Source organism: Tachypleus tridentatus, chromosome 8, assembly GCF_004210375.1.
Source record: "Tachypleus tridentatus isolate NWPU-2018 chromosome 8, ASM421037v1, whole genome shotgun sequence".
NCBI classification, from domain to species: domain Eukaryota; kingdom Metazoa; phylum Arthropoda; class Merostomata; order Xiphosura; family Limulidae; genus Tachypleus; species Tachypleus tridentatus.
The window spans coordinates 1,890,759-1,913,064 of record NC_134832.1 but is presented as its reverse complement, the minus strand read 5'-3'; the positions used below and the strand labels follow the sequence as shown (position 1 = coordinate 1,913,064).

Here is a 22,306-nt window from a genome sequence, read left to right as displayed (position 1 = left end):
TAAAAGCTTATACACGTAGTTCGATTAAATATTCAACGTAATGTTTGTATGTATTAGTAGATTAAATTCACTTTCCAGCTGGACTTGCGAAACAGCTGGAAATGTTTTCCCCTCTACATAGAGAAGAAGAAATTCACAGATGCACCTTTGAAGCAATCATAAACCCTAAAACTTTGTAGATATATATATTTTTTGTGTGTTTTAAAGTTAAAGAACAGTTTTCGAACTTTCTGGTACTATATTATACCTCATAGTAATTTTCACTAATCATTCTATATAGTGTTGTTTCAGGGGCGTAAACTTTATGAAAACGTTATCATTTAAAGCACACATTTAATTCTATAGAGGTCTAATTGCAGTTAAAACGTAAATAACTAAACATAAAAGTAATATTTGAGCACTCAAAGGAAGTGACTTTAGTCTTTGAACGAAACATACGGATTAATCAGTTTGATATAATTCTAAGTCTATCTCCGATAGCCGTTCTGCAAACCTTTGGATTAGTTTTACTAACAAAATGTGGGATTGACCGTTACGTTATAAAGACTCCGTGACGGGAAGGGTAATCACTTTTAATGGAGGATTTCGATCTCGCTACCCTAAACTTGTGAATTGAGCATCCTAATCATCTGGCCATACATTTCTGGATAAGGCATGCAAAACGTCAGGACAAGCTGATCTACAATACAGAAAGGATCGAGAATTTAGGTGATGAATAAAACAACTACAGCTGAAGCACAAGAGATAAATTAAAAGAAAAACGAAACAGAGCTCTGTACAATTAAAAAAATATAATTATAAATAAAGGAGTGTGTGTTTCTCTGATTTTAGCATTGTAATTCCTGTAATTTATCGCTGTCCCAGCAGGGAATATAAATAAAGGAAGTGATTAAGACACTCCTTATGAAAAACATACAAAGCAGTTTTAAGTATTAAAAGCTAAACAAGACCCACATTAAAGTACACACATAAACAATAAAATACATAATATGACCGTCAGATTTAAACAAACACTAACTTATTGTTTAAAAAACTGTGTGCCATGTCTTACTTCTACGGTTTATGTACTGATAAAAAAAATCTTGCCTCTCTTAGAACATTAGTCAGTCACAATCACAATACATCAAATTAGGCTGTTTATACATTCACCCAGATTTTGCAAAGTAGCTTAGTTTCTACAGTGTTGGATGTTAACTTACAACGCTCACTTGCAATGATCAAGACCGCCTGGATTTTCACCTGCCATCTTGACTAGACACCTAGCGTCACGTTTAACAACTGATCTCTAATTGACTCTCAATAAGAGCGTAAAAGAATTAAAAAGGCTGCATTTCTGACTTTGATAATATCAGTAGAAAGAGTTTAATTTGCAAACCTAACATGGCATTCTCACCTCTAGTCTTGGAACTAAATTAGCTTTAACTGAGTTGATCGCTTCAGTCATAGGTACAAAGATATGTCACCATCATATGTGAATAAAACAAAAACTCTTCTCAAACTAAAATTACACGACTCGAAAACTTGCATTAGATTGAACAACGAAAGGAGTTACAAAACATGACACACAACACACCTGCCATTTTTTTATAATTTAGTCAAATTGGCTCGTGAATGTTAATACTTTACAAATATCCCTGTTGAGCTGAGAGAAACACTAGATGAAAATCTTAAGGATTTCACCAATAAACATTATTTATCTTGAAGGTCATCTACATCGTAAGAGGTAAAATATAGTTCTTTATCAGTATTGTCTGTGGCTTCTTCCTGTCATATTATTTCCTTCTCTTTTTTATTTTCCTTGTTACGCTTTTTACAGTAGTTTCATTCCCTCTTAATGTCTTTGAAGACATTTCATGGCCATTGTTGTGTTTTACTGGAACGAATGATGTTGGTATCTTGCCAGCAGTGCCGTACAGTATTGGGTTTAGGGATTACAACTACAAGCTAAACGTACTTATTTTCATAAAGTATGTTTGTTTGTTTTGAATTCTGGGCAAATCTACACAAGAGTTACCTGTGTTAGCCGTCCGTAATTTAGCAAGTAGTCAACGTAACCAGCTCTTGGGCTACTCTTTATACGCACATTCCAATATGAAATACCGTGTATGATTGTCTATTTCACACTATTTAGTGAAATGAACTTGATTACAACATCTTAGTTAACATTAAATAGTATAAACTTGTAAATTACATCATTTACACAATAACAAACGTTTTTATTTACCATATAAATCTACAAAAACACAACTTTAATAAACAGTTTATAAGCGCCAGAAATAACAGAAATTTCTCAAACACTATCTGGAAAAGCATTGTAAAACTAATATATAAAGAAAGTAAACAAAACGATTCACATCTGATCTTTCTAAACACCTAAACACTTAGATGTTGGAAAAAAGCTTAATTTTCATACTTCCATTAAAACAGTTGGCAAAATATAATTCTAATTCAACTAGTAAAACATCCCATATTTCAAGAATAAAACAACTGAGTATGGATTATTTTCAACTTACTTGTGAGATGAGAGACAGACTGGAAGAGTTGTACGACAACATTATATGCAAGGCACATCAATTAGGAGGTTGTACGTTTAACTTTATTATATATTGCAGTACAGTGTTGTCCATGTGTTATGCTACAGATAATCTAGCATTCCATCCTGAGTTAATTAACGACTGAAAAAGATTCCACCTGTGTGTATACACAGAGAAGAATATGTCTCTAGTTTGAAGTTGAAATTAACAAGTACAGCATGACTCCATAGTATTTCTGTGAACGTCAGATAGATCTTTAATGTGCTCTAAACGCAAACAATGTTTATTTTCATTATGCTTTCAAACTCTTTAATAACCGACGGTCTTGTGGACTGAGTCACATTCAAAATTTCATTAGTCCATTTCATTTTTAAAGTATTTTAATGAAGCTAGTGTCGTCAAATATGTTATAAATCAAACGTTTGTTATCACTCAATTTGCGTTCCTTTAATTTCAAAAGAAACATTGAAAGCAATAACGAAAACCACTCGTTTTGTTTTTTCGTGACGCATGAACATTTAAAATGTATAAACAGGTTAACACAACTGAAGTTCTGTACATATGTGTTTAGATAGTAATAATTGTTTATTTGCCCTATTGGTAGATATATTTCAAGAAAGACAAACGGCAGAATGAAGAAGTGGTTAATGATCGTTCCAAGATGAACCGTCAAGCTTGAATCTATCAAATGTTTACTATAGTAAAAAATTATAAATTAAAAATGTAAATCCCACTTGATTAAAACAAAACCCTGTGTTAAAATTGTGATTTTTTAAATTAAAAAATATAATAATATCGAACTATTCCACATTCAGAGAGGGCTAGCAAGTACTTTTACTTCAAGTTTATTTTGGTTATTTGAAACAAAAGTTAATGAAATATTGTTTGTTTTTTTGAATTTCGCACAAAGATGCTCGAGGGCTATCTGTGCTTGCCGTCCCTAATTTAGTAATGTAAGACTAGAGGGAAGGCAGCTAGTCATCACCACCCACTGCCAACTCTTGGGCTACTCTTTTACCAACGAATAGTGGGAGTGACCGTCACATTATAACGCCCCAACGGCTGGGAGGGCGAGCATGTTTAGCGCGACGGGGATGCGAACCCACGATCGTAAGTAAGTGGGCTGGAAGAAATATTTGTTAAAAATAATGAAGCGTATAAGTTCATAGATCACGTAAGAAAAATTAATCCCTATATTAACCATTACATGCTTGATAGAAATGAAACTAGCTCTCACGAAGTCTGATATAAATAAAATAAATTAACATTAAATTCATTAATAAACTAACAATGAATAACCAATTAGTAAACATAAAACAATAAAGAGAAATAAATCGTGCATAAACACCATAATGGTTGATCTATTAACATTTCTTTCATGGAAACCATTTATTAAACATAATAAGTGTTAGTCAATCTTGGTTTTTGCAACTGATGAATATTTACGACTATTATGGGTAAATACTGTAACTGCCAGGAAGTGTAATCGCACAAAACACTCAGCAATGGTAATGTTAAATGGATCAAGGAAATAATAAAACTTTAAAATATTCCGTTTCGCAAATGAATAATAAAGTTAAATGCATAATACATAAACGCATATATACGTAGTAAAAAGAAGAAGGAACAAGTTTGGATAAGATAGAAGTTACTAAGCATAGAGATGATATACTAGCAGATATCTATTTAGTCACAACCATGAGGCAGAGCAACGTTTTCCACTTTAAAACAACCTTTCATTAGAACGGTTACTTTAAATATTTACTCACGTGTATCAAAGTGTTTTCCAATAAGCAAGGGTTGTTCCACTTAAAGATAATTTCGGAGCAAACATTGTAAAATCTTTCAAATTGATTTTAAAACAACGTCAAAAACTTTAAACTTCAAATCGATACTGGAACATCATTTACTGACAATGTTTTTCAATGTTATCTAAAGATGTACATTCATTTCTTTACTACAAATAACGAAACAAAAACATCTATAGAAGAGAGATTTAATTGCGCTCTCAAACCTAATAGGCCCGGCATGGCCAGGTAGGTTAAGGCGTTCAACTCGTAATCTGAGGATCGCAGGTTCGAATACCAGTCGCACCAAACATGCTCGCCCTTTCAGCCGTGGGTGCGTTATAACGTGACGGTCAATCACCTTATTCGTTGGTATTAGAATAGCCCAAGAGTTGGCGGTGAGTAATGATGACTAGCTGCCTTTCCTCTAGTTTTACTCTGCTACATTAGGGACGGCTATTGCAGATTGCCCACGTGTAGCTTTGCGCGAAGTTGAAAATCAAAAGAAACCTAGATTGTGGCGCAACTTTATTCGTTGTGGAACTTGTAAACATATAACTGTATTGAAAGACTTGAACACTGCTTGTAGTCAATCGTATTGTTGCAGCATTCAAATGAGATCACTGAATGTTTATGACTGTAATCAGTCTATGGTGTTAAAAACTCTTTATAAACCATCCATTAAAATAAAATTTCAGCTCAAAGTATAGAATCATATTAGAAAATTAAAGCATCAATTTAAAAAAGGGTACATGTCTGGATAGAATGAAAAAATACTTAAGATTGACGAGAGAATAGAGATAAAACCACCAGTATATAACCTGCAAAACTATCTCTGAGAAAAATGCAAAAGAAAATTTCACGAATGTGAGCGACAAAACGCTTTAAAGTCTCCCAGTGGCGTCTCATACAAACATGTTAATTTCTAGAGAATTCCTTTTTCTTTCTTTCGGTCAATAGATTGAATCAGGTTCTTGAGTAATATAGTTTGGAAAATGGCGGAAGAAGAGGGGAAGTTTGATGGTGTTTTGTTAGCTTTAGCTCAACAACATGAAGGTGGGGTTCAACAGGTAATAAAGTGTGTAGTTTACATCTATCCGTCTTAACGATTTTAGTTAAATCGTTTATTTTTAGATTAGTTATCTTGAGTTCTCTAAATCATGATAATAAATTAACTCTCTAATTCAAGTACGGATGAGTTAGAGCAGAGCTTAACGACACAAGTTAAGCCTAACTCCATTTTACTGTAGTAATAAACTTAAGAAAAATCAAGATTTATCATTATATTTTTTTTTTTATCAAATGAGGTGCCTCCAAGGGTGGTGGAGGCAGAAAATTTTAACGGTGTTCGAGAAGAAATTGGAAGAATACATGAGTGGTAAGGGATTGTTATAATTTAGTTGGGAGTAGGATGGAACATCCTTCATAATGGACTTATAAGATTCCTTATGTCCCCTTAAAATTTTATGGAATTTTATAAATTTACGGAATCCTTGAAGTCTAAGGACAGAAAGCTGCTGTTCAACCTACAGATCTGAACCTTTGGTTGCTTGCAGTCGTTACTGAAATGATTAAGTTAGTTACACTTATTTTTAAGTTTTAGCTTCACAGTTATGTGGAAAACTTCTGAAATCCTATTCTAAATCTATACATGTTATTTGTACGTAATTTTTAGTGCAAATTTTATGACTTTGAAAACTAATACTTGTAACAGTCACACTGATAGCACTAACTGTTAGAACTATATTGTAAACAGCAGATATGAAAGATGTAAATAAAAGTACACTGAAAGTAATAGAAGTACGGCACATTTTTTAGAACTCTGACAATTTAGAGGGGGCACTTGAGAAAACTTTGGAGCCAGGGGACATTGATATGGTCAGGGGTCTCGAGGTTTTTCAAAGGTCAGCAATTCTCCATAAAATTTTATGTAGTGTTTTTAAGTAATAGTAGATTAGTGCATACTTTTAGTTTTTTGCTGCTAAAGCTGTTTTGTCTAAGGTTGTGTATAATTTCTTAATTCAAAATTCTTTCAAGTGTAAAGAAAATGAGAATGTAGCTGAGAAAGATTAAAAATAAAGATAATTACTAAATAGTGTATTACTTGAATTTCAACAAAATTAGCAAATCATTCAGTTCAGTATAAGATATGTTTCTTACAAATTTGTGTTAAATTATGAGGGTCATAACACAAAGTAACTTTGTCTAGCACACAGTTCTTATTGCATTATAGTACTAAAAATTGTTTTCTCACTAGTAGATGCTGATGCACAGTTGCTGTAAATATTCATATTACTACCACAAATCAGTTTCAGTGGCTTCATCTACATCATTAGTATGTGCTACATAAGTTTCTTTAAGAAATGGAAGGTCAATCTCTATGTCTGTATATGCCTTTAAATATATGTATAATCTTTTGTCATTGCTATAAAATTCCACAAAAAAGAAATATTTTCAGTGTGTCAAATCACCCTGTGGGACTAAATGTAACTGAATCATTTATACAGATGTACTTCAATGCAAAATGTTTATAGTCAATCTGATTCACAAATAGAAAACTATTTTTACATCCATTGCTTTGGCAACAGTTTTGGTTTCATTTGCTGTATTATACTAGCTCTTACTCTGGGAAAATAAATCATTATTCAATAAACCTTCAACATTTTTTTTTTCAGTAACTAGCATAGCTTGTTATTTTTAGTCAACAAAGATACCTAGATAAATTAAGATAAACACTGAACTTGTCAAAATGCACTTGTATGATTTTATGTATTTTAAGCATCTTTAACTTAGTTTAATGATGCACAGCAGCTACCATGAGCATCACCAAAAGTTGGTGGTAGAAGGCTGAAATTTGCCTCACTGACTGAATTAATCTCACAGAATTCAAAAATGGTCTCAAACCAAGTTTATCTCTCTTAGGATTTTCATAGTGAGGCTGTAAAATCACCTGAAAACCCAAAATCATAAAAAACACTGGTTTATTTAATAAGCCGTAGCTCTAAGACTTGACCCTTTCGGCGAGGTAGGCGACTGCAGTTGACTTGAAGGCTCAGCGCAGCAGGTGACCTTCCTTTATTCCTGTTATTCTTATGTATTGAATTTAACATATATAGTATTGGGTACAATCACTGAATACTTCAGGGACTTTTGTTGAGTTGTTGCTGAAATAATCATGCTTTTACTACTGATACTGTAATTAGTTGAAGTATCAAACATATATTCAGTGCCATGCCAAACATTAAAAGTTGTTATTCAGTGTCAAAAGGGTTAATATGATACAAAGCTGAATTTTGTTTTCAAATTTCTTATAACATATCAGTTAATAAATCAGCAATTGTTGTAATTAAAAGTCTATTACATCTCCTGTAAAAAAATTTAGTTGCATGCAACTTTTTATGATTCAGCTAAGAGTAGCTCTACTTCAGGCCACAGTTTGACCGTGTCACCAGTTATTCAGCCTTTTCAGATTTTTACCATATATTTTTACATCTCTGAATGTGATCTACAAAAAAAAAAAAAAATCAGGATGGTGTTCAACCTACTTTTTGAGTTATAATTGTTTAGAGTATCCTCTGATCATACGTTGTTTACTTGAAAGAAAAACTTCAATTCAGGTTTGGTACTGGGTGAAAATATATCCATACAATTGTGAAATAATTGATGAATCCCATTGAAATATTCTAATCAGTCTTTACCATATATTTTAACATATCTGAACATGATTTTCAAAAAATTAATGTTGTGAAAAATAATAAATTATGAAATTTTAAGTGTCTCTGATATGTACCATTGGGCAAAGGACCACATTCAGGGCATTCAGTTCTTTCTTGTCAATCAGGAATCAGTCCTTTTAAATTGTGTAAAGTTTGATCTACTTGAGCACAATGAAAAATGCAAACCTGTGGCAGGTATTAGGTCACATCATAGCTTTATTCTACCAACAAATTGTATATGAGAAGGCTATCAGATGATGATGTGTACACAGTTGTAACTGTTGGTAGTAGCAGTGAAAGTGATGCTGCAGCAGCTCAAATATGGTCTAATGATAGCAATGACAATTATCAGTCAGGGAAATATGTGGCATGCTTATATAAGATCATGAATGGTATGTGGGAAACATAAAAGATAGATCAGATGAACGTTCTGATGTGTTGGTGTATTTTATGAAGAAATCAAGAAACTAACTGTTCTCATGGCCTGAAAGGTCATGTAAAGAAGAAAGCTGGATTCCTTTCCAACATATTCTGTCTGATAAGTGCACCTACCGTGAAAGGTAGTAGTGCTTGCCACTATGTTCTAAGTCAAAGTGATCTCAACATAATCAAACTTGAATTTCAAATATTTATTCAAGCTGTCTGAACAAAGCAATGTTTATTTGATGTTGTTAAGGCTAATTTATCCCCAAAGCAGTTTTTGAAACATTTCATTGTCACAATTATTGCAGTTTGGCATGACTATAATCTTTCTCAGTTATCCCCTGTTGTAGCACTGTATTTTTTGTCTGATTTACCTTTGTATTTATTATATTATGAATCTTAAACTTAGCCATATCTGCATAACTGTAATGCATTCACTATATTTGCATTGCCATGTGATCTAACTAGTTATTCCAATAAACTTGTTCAGAAATGAATTAATTCTTTCTTGTTTCTTACAACTTCATTATTTAACATTGTGAAAGGTTGGTTAGAATATTTCAGTGGGATTTATAAAATTCTGACAGGTATTTTTCACAACTGTATGGATATATTTGCACACAGAAACTTGAACTGAATTTGTTTTGAATAAAAAATGTATGGTCAGAGGATACTTTAAAAAATTAACTCAAAAAGTAGGTTCAACACCATCCTGATTTTTTTTGTAGATCATATTCAGAGATGTAAGAATATATGGTAAAAATCTGTAAAGGCTGAAAAAGTGGTGACATGGTCAAACTGTGGCCTGAAGTAGGGCTATTTTTAGCTAAATCATAAGTTGCATGCAACTAAATTTTTTTACAGGAGATGTAATAGACTTTTAATTACAACAATTGCTGATTTATCAACTGATATGTTATAGGAAATTTGAAAACAAAAGTTCAGCTTTGTATCATATTAAGTCTTAGAGCTATGTCTTATTACATAAACGGTTTTTTACGATTTTGGGTTTTCAGGTGATTTTACTGCTTCACTATGCAAATCCTAAGAGAGATAAACTTGGTTTGAGACCATTTTTGAATTCTGTGAGATTAATTTAGTCAGTGTAGCAAATTTCAGCTTTCTACCACCATTACTCTTGCAGCTTTAAACAGCCAAAGTTGCTTGAAAATGAAATGACCAAAAGTAAAAAAAAATTAACTAAATTTTACAAGGCTGTAAATCAGAAACTATTAGAGGTATTGATCTAATCTTTGGCAGTGTTTCATTATATGGGTAGATGAGCACGTGAATTTTTTCAAGGCATTTTGTGGGGGTCACCTGCAGCCCCCTGATGATTTGGCATGGAATGACCCTATCTTTTTCAAAATAGAAGAATAACCCATTTTCCATCTAAGGTAACATTTCTTTTGCACATTACTTTAATGTGTACTGTTGTATAGGGTGCTCTGAAAGTCACTGTGCAATTTTGTCTGTTAATAAATATATAAGTGCACAGTGATTTTCCAAACACCCTGTATATACTCATAGCTCGTGACAGTTTTTGGTCCAATCATTTTCATTTGCTCAAACAGACAATGAGGAAGGTCCTGATTTGTTAAAAAAAATAGTTGGGTGAATAATACATTGATTCCCTGAATGAACTCTGTGAGAGGCAGCCTTTTTTGTTTGATTCCCTTGTTTGATTCTGAGATTAAAATGGTATAAGGAAAAGTGGGAGACTGTTTAAGTATATTGGACTGCTGCATTTTTTTGGTAGTGTCAGTCTCGCATCATTTATCAAATATGTTGACTGTATACTCCTGAATATGAGTTGCTGTTGCCTTTTAAATTACTTCTATTAATATAGCTGAACTTGGTATTTTATATTGTTTCATTGTCTGGCAAAAATTTAGAAGATATTTCAATTTCACCATGCTATTGCATCAGAATGATCTAACACTGCTGCCATAATTTCATCAGTTCAAGTTGGTGATGTAGGTATTTACAGATGTTGGATTGAAAAAAAGGTGTATTAATGTTTCTGTAGCTTCCTTTCGTTGCTCTTCCTGTTTTCAGTTTTGCAGTATTTGGTACATATACTGTCTCCAGTTTATCTAAAATATTGAAGTTATTTTATTTTAAGCTCTAGAATAAAAATTATTTGAAACAAAAAACAAAGCTAAGTGTTTGGTAGGAGACAAAGAAATAATGCCATTTTGTAGTGAATATGGAAGAAAATGATGTTGAAAACTGTTAATTAGAAGAGCTGCTGAGTGAGTAAGATTGTCATGTAAAGGTTAAGTATTGAGATAGAAATGTTGCTGTTTCAGAAGTTCTTTGGTCTAGATGCAGGAATGAATTTCGAATGGTATATCAATCTTGATGGTCTGGTTCAAAGCTTTATTTGCTAGAGAAAAAATATGAGATAGTTTAAATAAAGCTGTAAAACCTTTTAAATTTTACTAACAGAAACTTTGACAGTGCTTAAACAGTTATCGCACATTAAATGTCTTACTTAGAAGACTTTATCTTTTCATTTATGTAATGTCATTGCATAATCACAAGCATTTGTGTTAAAAACATAAACTCTAGGAGCTTCCTCTGTGATTTGGAGCACATTTTGGTGAAGTACAAGGGGAGGATTAAGTTTAGCAGCTGCATTGCATCATTAGTGTACTGAATACAAATGTACAAGGTATAAGTGTTATTTTAAGCAGTAGTTTCTTTTTTGTAGCTGCACCCTCAATTATAACTTTATAATTGAAGTTCATTGTTTATTTTTTTTGTAAAACTGTTATTCTGTTTTACTGTCTTTATAATTATTTTTGTTCTTATTTATTCATTTGGGATGCTTTTAACAAAGGCATATGTTTGATTAATTAACATTACTTTTTCTTTTAATTAATTGTAATAGTTGAAGGTCAGTAAATTTTTCTAATTTAACTGTTTGTGTTACTGTATTCTGTTTTGTTGTTTATGCAATAATATGTTTAACCAGGTATTTTTAGGTAATCGAAAAATCGTGGTTAAAAACACTGACAGTTATCTACGAGATGTGAGTGTTGAATGGAGTGTTTATCTAAGATACTGTTATTTTAATTGGTTCAATTAGAATGCTTTTGGAATACATGCTTACTGTATGTAGCCATATGAATGTCACAAATAGTATCAAATGCATGTACATGAACTTCCACTTTATAGTTTTATTTAAAAGAGGGAAATGTTATTACTTTTAATGTAATGTATTCAACTGTTAAAATAACTGGTATCACATCACAAAATCTAAGAGAAAACAGCTCTTGCAGTAATCAATTTTGATCTTGTATTGCACTTATTGCTTATGAACAAAAGAGTTGAATAAAATAGTCAAACAATTGTTTGAACTTTGTGAGCTTCGTGCTGTTATATAGGAACAGGTCACAAAGCCCAGAAAATTGTGTGGAAGCTGAGGAATTCTACATCAAATGTTGGAATCCAAGCAGCTGCTTGGATACTGTTGTAACCTGCTGTATTTGGCTGTGAATGAACTCAACACAAAAGTTAAAGGAATCTTTACAGATGTTACAAAATTCTCATCTATATGGTATTCACATTTCTGAAAATATTCTCAGCCCACTGTCAAACATTCCATAGCATGGCAAAAAGATGCCATTGAAATCTCTCATGCATTTCCTCTTAGCACTGAGAGATTTTAATAATTCTGTGGTGTTAATGAAAACATGAGATTTGGATTCCCATCCTGATTCTAATGTAACCAATATTCTTCATAATGTTATTTCCCAAGAAGCTGACAGTGTTAATATAAGGGTGTGAAAGTTAATTATGGTACAGCTGAGTCTTGAATTATATAAAGCTAACTGGAAGAGATACATTGTTAGTGTAGAAAACTGTTTCAATTATTTTAAACAAGGTGACTGTGGGTAAAATGTTTTTGATTATGCTCAGATTCTGGACACTTTGTTGGCCAAACAATTGATATACTGATTGGACAGCACATTTCAACTCATTTGTGGGGGAAAACAGTCACAATGTTGTAGACTCAAAATGGAATGAAATGAAGACATTTATTGTCAGTAATTCTCAGATTTCGGCTTCTTCATCATCAAACAGAAATTCCTTAATATAACAAAGTTAGTGAAAATTTTGAGAGTACTTTCCTTCTCAAATGCTGTTTGAAAAATATATCAGCACAATGGACAAAGTCAAAGCTGATAGGTTGCAGACTAAAAATATAGGATCCACTTATTATGACTCTAAAGACACAGTTGATGAATTTTTAGAACATCAGAAAGCCTGATGCCCAGCCATATGGAAAGAGATTTAAGCTTGACAGCACAGACCCAGTAATAGTACACCCAGCAGTCTAACTAAAGTTAATAAGAAAGATGGCTTATTTGTCTGTCATAGGACATATTAAGTGATTTTATTTTTTGGACATGTTGAGAGCATTTTATTATGAAACAATAATATCATTTTGGTAATTTTTGTGAGTGAAACTTGTTTATTTTATGATCATTTCTATTTTACTTAACTGAAGAATTTATGATAATAGTTACAAAGTTTTAGAAGACAATAAAAAATCTGATGGTTACCTTGTTATATCTAGAACTGCCTAGAATGACAAAATGGAATTGTAATTGAGGCATAATTTTGAATTTCAGTATTATTGTATTGTTTCTTTGAGTCCATGTAGGCCTTCCTATCTATTATACTAAACTCTAAAATAAAATTGAAACACTTGTCTGTCATTCAAGTATTTATCAAGTCTTCCATCAAGCACTTTCAACTTACCATATCTGAAGGCAACTAATTCCAAGGGCTAACTACGCTTTTAGAAAATTATAGCTGTCTTGGCTGAAGATGACTCCTACTAATTTGTATGTCTTCTCATCCTATCATTTTTAAATATGAAAAAAATGATGTATCAAAACAGTCAATTACTTTAACCCTTTTGTAACAGGTGCCTGTAGAAATGCTTTTCTGCACAAATCACTGTTACATTTAAAATTTAATAAAACTTTATTGTCTATGTATGTGAATGAAATTAATATTATAATGTGTGTTATGATTCAAAGTTTTATTATATCTAAGTTTTAATTTTATTTATTTCAAAATAAACCTTTAAGAAACTATTTAAAATTTCAGGTTTATTGTCACTTAGTCCTCCAATGGCACAGTGGTATGTCTGGAAACTCACTCTACCAGCAACCAGGTTTTGATACCCCTGGTGAGCAGATCACAGATAGCCCATTATGTAGCTTTGTGCTTCATTCCAAACATTTATTGTTGTATAACCAACAAGTTATGAAAAATTCTCTACTTTGGTTCTTTGTATCTTTGGTAATACAATAGTAGTTGAGATATGTCTGGGCAATAGGATGCATAATTTTTTGTCTTGCACATTTCAAAGTTCTCTAATGAATACAGTTAAAGTAAGTAATTGAATTTTTTCAACCACTGATTAGCACTATGCCCACCTTCAGCAAATTTGCTTGAGCTTAATGGTCTACATGTAAATATCACATACATATGTATGGTCATGAGAAAGAGATCTCATGCTATAATTTTAACACTTTTCTTGACCTATTACTCCACAAACCTCTAATTATTGCATTTATTTGAATCTTATTAAATTTATTATGTTATTTTATTTCTGTGAATGTAATATTTACTATAATTCTGAATTTGTTACATGTATGTTCATATCACTTGGGTTCTAGAACTTGGAGTGTTGTGGACAAGAATTATGTATATATTGATATGATGGTAAATAAATAGATAGATTAAAAACAAAGTATCAGGATTAGATGTTTTTCCCAGTAGTGTTAAATGAGGTGAAAAATAAGATATCAGCCTTTTTAAATATTTTTTTAGGTAGGTTAGCATTAGACTTGTTTCTGGAGAGTTTGTAGTTGCTAAAATTAGTTACTATTAAATGTGATGAAAATAGATGCAATAATTTTATAAGTCAGTTACTCATCTGTAGTGTAAAGTGTCTGTAGAGTCTGATAAAAGTGGCTTTGCAAAATAACTAAATATGTAATGTTATAAATGAGATATAACATGAATATATTAACTTTTTTATTATATGAGTATGTGTCAAAGCATGAATGCTCCAACACTTTTCAGTACCATTCAATATGATGGCATGGATTTGATATCAGAGTTATCAACATTTCATGTTACATTATGTTGTTGAATTCACAGTAGTTGATGTTAGAGTAGAGGAAATACCAGATTTGATATACAGTTATACTAAAATATTTAGATTTATGTTAAGAAGGTTGTAGTAGTTATAATTTGTGAATTGTACAACAAAGTGTTTTTTTTTTTTCACATGAACATCATTTTGTAATCCAACTAGTCAGTCTGAATTACTTGAGTTTCACAGGCATATCTTTAGCACAAAACTTTGCTAAAATATTTATTTATTCTTTGCAGTTGCTGGACACCATTTTTGATTTTCTTGCCAGGAAAACTGACTTCTACACAGGAGGAACTACAAATGCTGCTAGAAAGGTACAGGTTACAAATATTTGTTTATTTAGCATTTCTGTTATTTCCATTTGCACATTCATAGTTAGATCAACTGGTTATTGTTTTTTTATCAATTGGCTATAGGTTTTACAGCTTAATTGTGAAGGGTCAAGATTTCACAAAGTTATTCAAAATTGTATTAAACATCCTTATTATCAGTATATGTGAGTAAATTAGACATCAAAATGTAGTTCATAATTTAAGATTTAATATTATACAAGTTTTATATTTTTAATTTTAGAAATAAATATTTAAATAAATTCTTGATATTCACATTTCTGTATTATGTGGTATTTCTTTGTTTTGAATTGTCCATTTTTATAGGTTTTTTTTTTTTTCATCTTTATTATCTTGCTGGTACTTACAAGCTACCCTGTTACTATCAGTATTTCCAAGCTAAAATATAAGTTTCTAGGCTTTTTATTCCTTACTGAAATATAAACAAATAACTGAATCCCTGGGGACCACATCCCTACTGTTATTTCTTGTTTTTTGAAAACATGAATAATTTATCTATTAAATTATTTATAACCAGTTGTAAAGGAGGACTCTATTTACTGATTTTTCTGCAAGGCTAGATTGTTCAACTGACAGTTTTTCAAACATTAATTTCAGTTTTATTTTGGCTCAGTTATATATTAATTTTTTTAATCATTTATTAATTAATTACAAAGCTAGTTAGATAGTAGTATTTTTATGGCATTCTGTTTTTGTGCTAGAAAATATTTTTATATTCCAAATTGCACATGTGATTTATAAAAGAAAAATAATTTGGAACAGCAATAGCATTGCCAAAAAAAAAAAGGCTCAAGTGAAAATCATGAAAAGTCAGGTTTCTAAATGTAACTTCTAATTTTGTTTTTTATTAATATTTCAGTTTATTGTTATAAATGCAACTACAGTATAAAAATTATAAATGTTTTAGATTATATAAAGAAATATAATATGAAATAAAAACAAAACTCTTCAAGCAATGAATGTGAGCTGCTTGTCCATTATGTAATTCAGTACTTTATTTAAATTAATTATCACTAAGCCTTGCTATTTTTATGCTAATTGTAATTGTTAGCTACAGTCTGAAGTCATTCTAATTAAAAGAAAATAAATTCTGATTTTATATCATGTATTTCAATTTTCAGAAATGATTTTATTTCATTTGATGTCAAACAAACAAAAGGAGATAAAGTTTTGCCAAAGAAAAAATTACTTTGATATTTAATTTAAAGTCTCTACAGGTTGTGCAAATGTATAACAGAAACTATAATAAGAAAACAATTGTTCTTGACATGAAAATTACCTTGCACTCAGACATTAAGAATCTCACTCAATAAAATAATCTTAATCTCTTAGCTGTGGAAACAAATTATTAATCAGTGAAAATTGAGTAATCAGTTGATTGTGTTCTGCAGGTTATTGCTCAAGAGAAATTTAAGCACAAGATACGGTGTGATCCACAGTTTACTTCTCAGTTTACAATTGGTCCATGTGGCATGTTCTGAAGCTAAGGAATGGAGTAGAAGTACATTATTCTAAATGATAGACCTCCCTATCTGCATCCCTCATTGTGGATTCCTGTACATGGTGAGGGGGACCTTCTAGGGTAGGTTCTATTCTTTCAGTTTACCTCCTCTGGGATCTAAACATCCACCCATGTGTTTGCCATGTCTGGTGACTCATGAAGGAGAGGAGAGGATCCTGGTGATTGAAGGGTCCAACCCTAACAAACCACTTTGATCTTGAATTCCTGTAGAGGGGCGGCATTGGGGTGGGTCCTGCTAGGGTTGGTTGGCTGGTCCACTTGGGCTAGTGTCAACCAATTACCAGTATTGGATGTTCTCAACAGGTGTTGAGGACATTGTATCTGATGTTGATGTTTAGGTATAGTGCTCACAAAATTCTGGTATTGCTGCAGTGTCCTTTTGGCATTGTATTGCATCACTTCATAGTGGTCCATGGTTGGTGGGGCATCAGTGGGCACTGAAAAATACTTTTTTTTTAATATGTATCCTCCAAATAAAAACTTTAAAATAGTGAAAAAACAGTCCATAGGTAAATTACCACGTCTTGAAGATTCTTAGGAGCAATCTTCAATATCTGTAACACCTGTACCTCATTTTTTGTACTACATTTTCTTTCAGGCAAACCTTTAGGGCAAATGTCTCCATATTTTATTCAGAAGTTACTAGGAGGACTTGCTGGTTCTTCAAAGTTAGTCAAAAAGTTTTGCTTTGGTGACATATTGGTGGAAACATCCACATCTAAACATAGTGTACTCCTCTTACATTCAAAGGCAATTGGGATATACCTATTGAGGTTATGCCCCATGCTACTTTTAATTCGCCACAAGGAGTTGTTGTTGAAAGGTATTTGAAGAACATCCCTGAGTCTGAGATTCTTGCTGGTTACTCTACCCAAGGAGTTTCTGCAGTGAGGTGTATTTCCACTCACAAAGATAGAACTATGATGCTGACCTATGTCCTCATTTTAACATTTACATCACCACATCTGCTACCATCAAAGTAGATTATCTTAGTTGCAAGATATAGCCATATATTACAAATCCTCAGATGTTTTCAGTGTCAACAGTTTGGCCAATCAAAGACATCATTTTGTGGTTCTTTGTGTGCTCGTTGCAATGGCAAGGACCATGATGCCTGTGAGTGTGAAATGGACCCTTATCCCTCATTGCATCAGTTGCAATGACTCTCACCTATCCTACTTCCATTCTTGCCCTAAATGGTTGGAAGAAAAGGTAGTGCAGCATTTGAAGATGATACAAAATATTACTTACTCTGAGACTCTAGTTGCTGTCCACCACTTCATATTGGATGAATGCTGCTACACTTTGTTCCACTACTGCAGTGGGAGTGCATACAGATCTCTCCAAGCCTCCAAAATTTTTTTCTCAAACCATGTCAAACCATCCATGGTTAAAAAAGTTGATAAATCAATATCAACACCCATCTTTGTCTTTAACACTCATTACAGCATACTCCAAGATCCACCTCCTTTGGTTCTGCGTACAGGCATTACACGTTTTCCAATATATCCTCGTCTATGGTGGAATTCTGTATGCCATGTGGCACGGAAGGCTAAAAAATGGGCCTGGGATACTTTTCATAGGTATCCCACACTCTCAAACAGCATTGCTTTCCATCAGGCCCGTGAACATGCTCAGTGGGTAAGATGTCAAAGCCGGAGGGAATCTTGGATTAAGTTTACAACCAGTATATCTTCTATCACCAGCTCCAAAGTCATTTGGGACAACATTTGAAAGTTCAATGGACAATATCATTTTGTCCCTCTCTCGATCTTGCTCTCTTATGGTCAAGAAGTAGCTAATACATGGAGCCTCACCAATATTCAAGGTAAAAGCTTTTGCTAGGTATCTCGCACTTCTGCTTTATTTTCTGCCTTCTTAGTCATTAAGACTTAGGCAGAGCAGTCACCTCTTTCCTTCTGAGTGGATTGTCTCTGTGACTATAATTGCTCCTTTACACTGTTGGAACTCAAAGTGGGCTTTCATTGGTCTGGCAGTACCTCATTTGGTACTTATGATGTACACTAGGAGATGCTGTGCCATCTATATTCTCCTTCTCTTGCTATTCTTCTGATTGTTTTTCACCAGGTCTGGCAGGAGAATGTTCTTCCTGATGGCTGATGCCAGGCTATAGTTCTACCTTTCTCTAAGCCTGGGAAGGATCTCAAGATTCCTTCAAACTACCATCCAACTACTATGACAAACTCTCTCTGGAAGACCTTAGAGAAGATTGTTAATGCTCATCTTATTTGGTTTCTTGAGTCAAACAACCTCCTCTTGTCCACCATGGATAACATAATTTGACTTAATACTTCAATGAGAGAAGCCTTTTTCAGAAAAGGCATTGGGAAGGTTTATGACACTGCATGGATTATGGTATTTTGTAAGACCTCCATTTATATGGGTTACATGGTCATTTGCCCATTTTTATTAATTTTTTCATGGAGAGGCAATTCCAAGTTTGTGTGGGTTTGACACTTCCCATTCTTTTCTACAGAAACTTGGAGTCCCCTAGGGCTGTGATTTGAGTGTTGCACTTTTCAGTATAAAGATTAATGCCATCACTGAACAACTCCCTCTTACCTTTGCAAATGGGATCTGTGTTGAAAACTTTCACATTTCATGTTAGTTGTCAAACATCAGGTATATTGAGTGGCATTTACAGACTGCCCTCAATTATTTACTGAAGTGTACCACAGCAAATGGTTTTAACTTCTCTCTCTCTAAAACCACTTGCATGCACTTTTGCGATCAACAGGGTATTTACCCTAATTCTGAATTCCGTATCAGTAAAGTTGTGCTACCCGAGACAAAGTTCTTTGGGCTTATCTTTGACTGTAAGGTGACCTTTATACCACACCACACATCAAGCAGCCACGAGTCAAATATACAAGAACACTGAACATCCTCCATGTCCTCTCTTCCACCACTGGGGAAGCAGATCAATGTTCTGTGTTAAAGATGTATTTTGCTCTTACTTGATCAAAACTAGACTATGGCTTACTGGTCTGGTTCTGTCAGGACCTTGGCCTTGAAGATGCTGGACTCCATTCATCATCAGAGACTTTGGCTCTGTGCTGGGGCTTTCCACACTTCTCCAGTCCAGAACTTATACACAGTCTCATGAACCTCCTCTACACCTCTGCAATTTGCAACTGTCTTTACTGCATACTTCAAAATCTTCAATCCTTACAACAGCATCCCACTTGATGTTATGTTTCCTTTCCTTGGTGGGCCATACTTTTTCAGAACAGATGATCTGCCATTGCTCCATTTGGCCTTCGTATCCAAGTGCAGTTGGATGAATTGTGTCCGTCCTTGGATAACTTTGCTGTATCCACTGGTCAGCCCATACCACCATGGCTTATTACAGTCTCCAAATGTGACCTTTCTTTAAGTTATCTGAGAAAAGCAGATACTCTTGTTTGTTATTTGTTGAATATCCTTTGAACCATCCTTCCATTTCTATTTATATGGATGGTTTGAAATCAGGTAACTCTGTGGGCTCTGCCACGCTGTGTTGTAGTTTGGTGGTTGCACACAGAATCCTCTCTACAGTTTCTGTGTTCACTGCCATTTCTCTTGCCCTTGATCACATAGAAGCTTAGCAGTACTCAAATTGCACTATTTATGCTTATTTTCTTAGTTACCTACAGGTGCTGTAATCACTTCACATTAGTTCTCACCCTGTTCTTGCAGATATTCAAAACCAACTGCCCCATTTCTCTTTAACATCTATTTCTATCCAGTTTTTCTGGATACCAGGCCATATTGGTATTTGAGGGAACAGGCTCACTGGCACCACAGCTAAATCTGTCTGCTCTGGTACTATAATTGCTGTTCCTGTTCCATACATGGACTATGGTCCCGTATACAAGGCTCGACTTCATGCCAGTTGGCGGTTGACTTGGAGTGAGCAACATGAAAACAAGCTTTTCCAAATAAAACCCTCTATTAGACTTTGGCCATCTTGCTACCGTAGGGATCAGAAAGAGGAAGTTGTCCTTACTAGACTATGCATTGGTCACAGATTTTTTTAACTCATCTTTTTCTTTTATCTGTCACTGATGTACTAGTGTATTGTTTGTGTGACACTCGGGTCATAATAAGCCACATTTTACTGTTTTACCATTGTTATGACTCAACAATGGCACCATTTTAAACATGTTTTATCCCAATGTTTATTCATAACGTTAGTGTTATTGGCAATGGTGACACTGTCTACCTTACAAACATTTTTAGTTTTTTAAAGGCCGTTAATCTTTATAATGCTATTTAAGTTTTTAATTTATAAATTAGACATTTTTTTAATGTGATTGCATTTTTAGAATTAAAGTACATCTAGTTTGATTTGAAAGTAGAAAATGGCCATAACATCAAATAACTTGAAACCAGGAGTGGAAAGATCAACTTCAGGTGTCTAATGCTGATGTTTGAACTACCCATTAGTTATCCTAGCAAGCTATAGTAAGTACAATTTTGCCAGAAGTCTTTTAAAATGTGTATTACTTTACTTTCTGAAAATGACCGCAACATCAAATAACTTGAAACCGGGACTGGAAAGACCAACTTCAAGTTACTAATGCAAATTGTTGAACTTACCCATCATCCTGGCGAGTCATGATAATTAGTTATGCTACAGGAAGTCCTTTACAACTTGTATTAGTATAATTTTTCTCCTACTGCTGTAAACTAGATATAAAAATTAGATTTAATGCTATTTATGTTTCATATTCAAAAATTAAACTTTGTTTTGTTTTATCTTTTTTTATGAATTTTAATAATTTTACTTTAATTTTAACATTTTACCAGATGTTTGGTGCAGATAGCCTCATTGCTTTGTGTCGTAAAATACCAAACCAAACAACCTCTCTGCACATTGTAGTTATTGCTGTCATGTCTGCCTTTGAGATTTTGCTTTTGTCACTTGTCTTGAGCTATCTTATACCTAAGACACCTTGTAATGTGAACTGGACAAGTTTGTAATGCAACCATTATGTGACAGCAGACCTCCATAAATAGGAGGGCAACAGTAGATCTCCATAAAGACTTGATCTTGAAAATATCTTCATTCATATCTTCAGCACTGTCTTTTAAGTATTTCTTTTATTTTAAATTTGATCATATTTGTGAGATTTGCACTGTTTATTCACAGTGTTAATTTTCTTTGGTTTCATTTTTGTTTCATTACATCACCACTAAGTAATTTGAACAGTTTTTTTATTTGAAGAATTTCTACAACAATCATGAATTTTTTACTGATAGCAACCTGTGATTTCTATAGTCACTGGAGGTTCTTTGATCATGGAAGACATTACTGCTGTTGCTCATATGTTATGGATGATTGTATTTCTTCTCTCCTCATTACTTATTGATGACAGTTTCTTTTGTGTCTTTTAATTATTCCCATTTTTTTTACAACATAGCTCACACTAGAGGTTATTTTGCATTTCTTTCTTCTCATATTCCTTGACATGTATCTGGAGCTTATTTTTTCCCACTTTCAAATCACTCATCTTCCTTTACATCAGGATTTAATCATGATTAAACACCATGAGTTAATCTTTTGTTCTTGATTTCCCATATTATGGAGTCCTTTTTGCCTATTAGGAAAACTGACCCCTTTTGTCCGTGGTTTTATTCATGTCATTTGTTTTCCCCTAAAGGATTGGAAACACATTCCATCTTGTCTTATGATTTCTTGGTTCAAAATGGAAAAGTTTCTTCCTCTTCTTTGATCCTTTTTCTCCAGAGTATGGATGACCAAGGTTGATGTCTTGTATACCT

The 22,306-nt window shown here is 33.2% G+C and overlaps 1 protein-coding gene across 1 annotated transcript in view; it reads left to right on the top strand.

Moving 5' to 3' along the window:
* The first annotated feature begins 5,231 nt into the window (after positions 1 to 5,231).
* Positions 5,232 to 22,306, top strand: part of LOC143258410 (nuclear migration protein nudC-like) — a 67,240-nt gene continuing 50,165 nt past the window's right edge. Inside the window, 2 exon segments of the mRNA XM_076517313.1 lie at positions 5,232 to 5,391; positions 14,884 to 14,961. Coding sequence (XP_076373428.1) covers positions 5,317 to 5,391; positions 14,884 to 14,961 — 153 coding nt within the window. The 5' untranslated portion in view covers positions 5,232 to 5,316.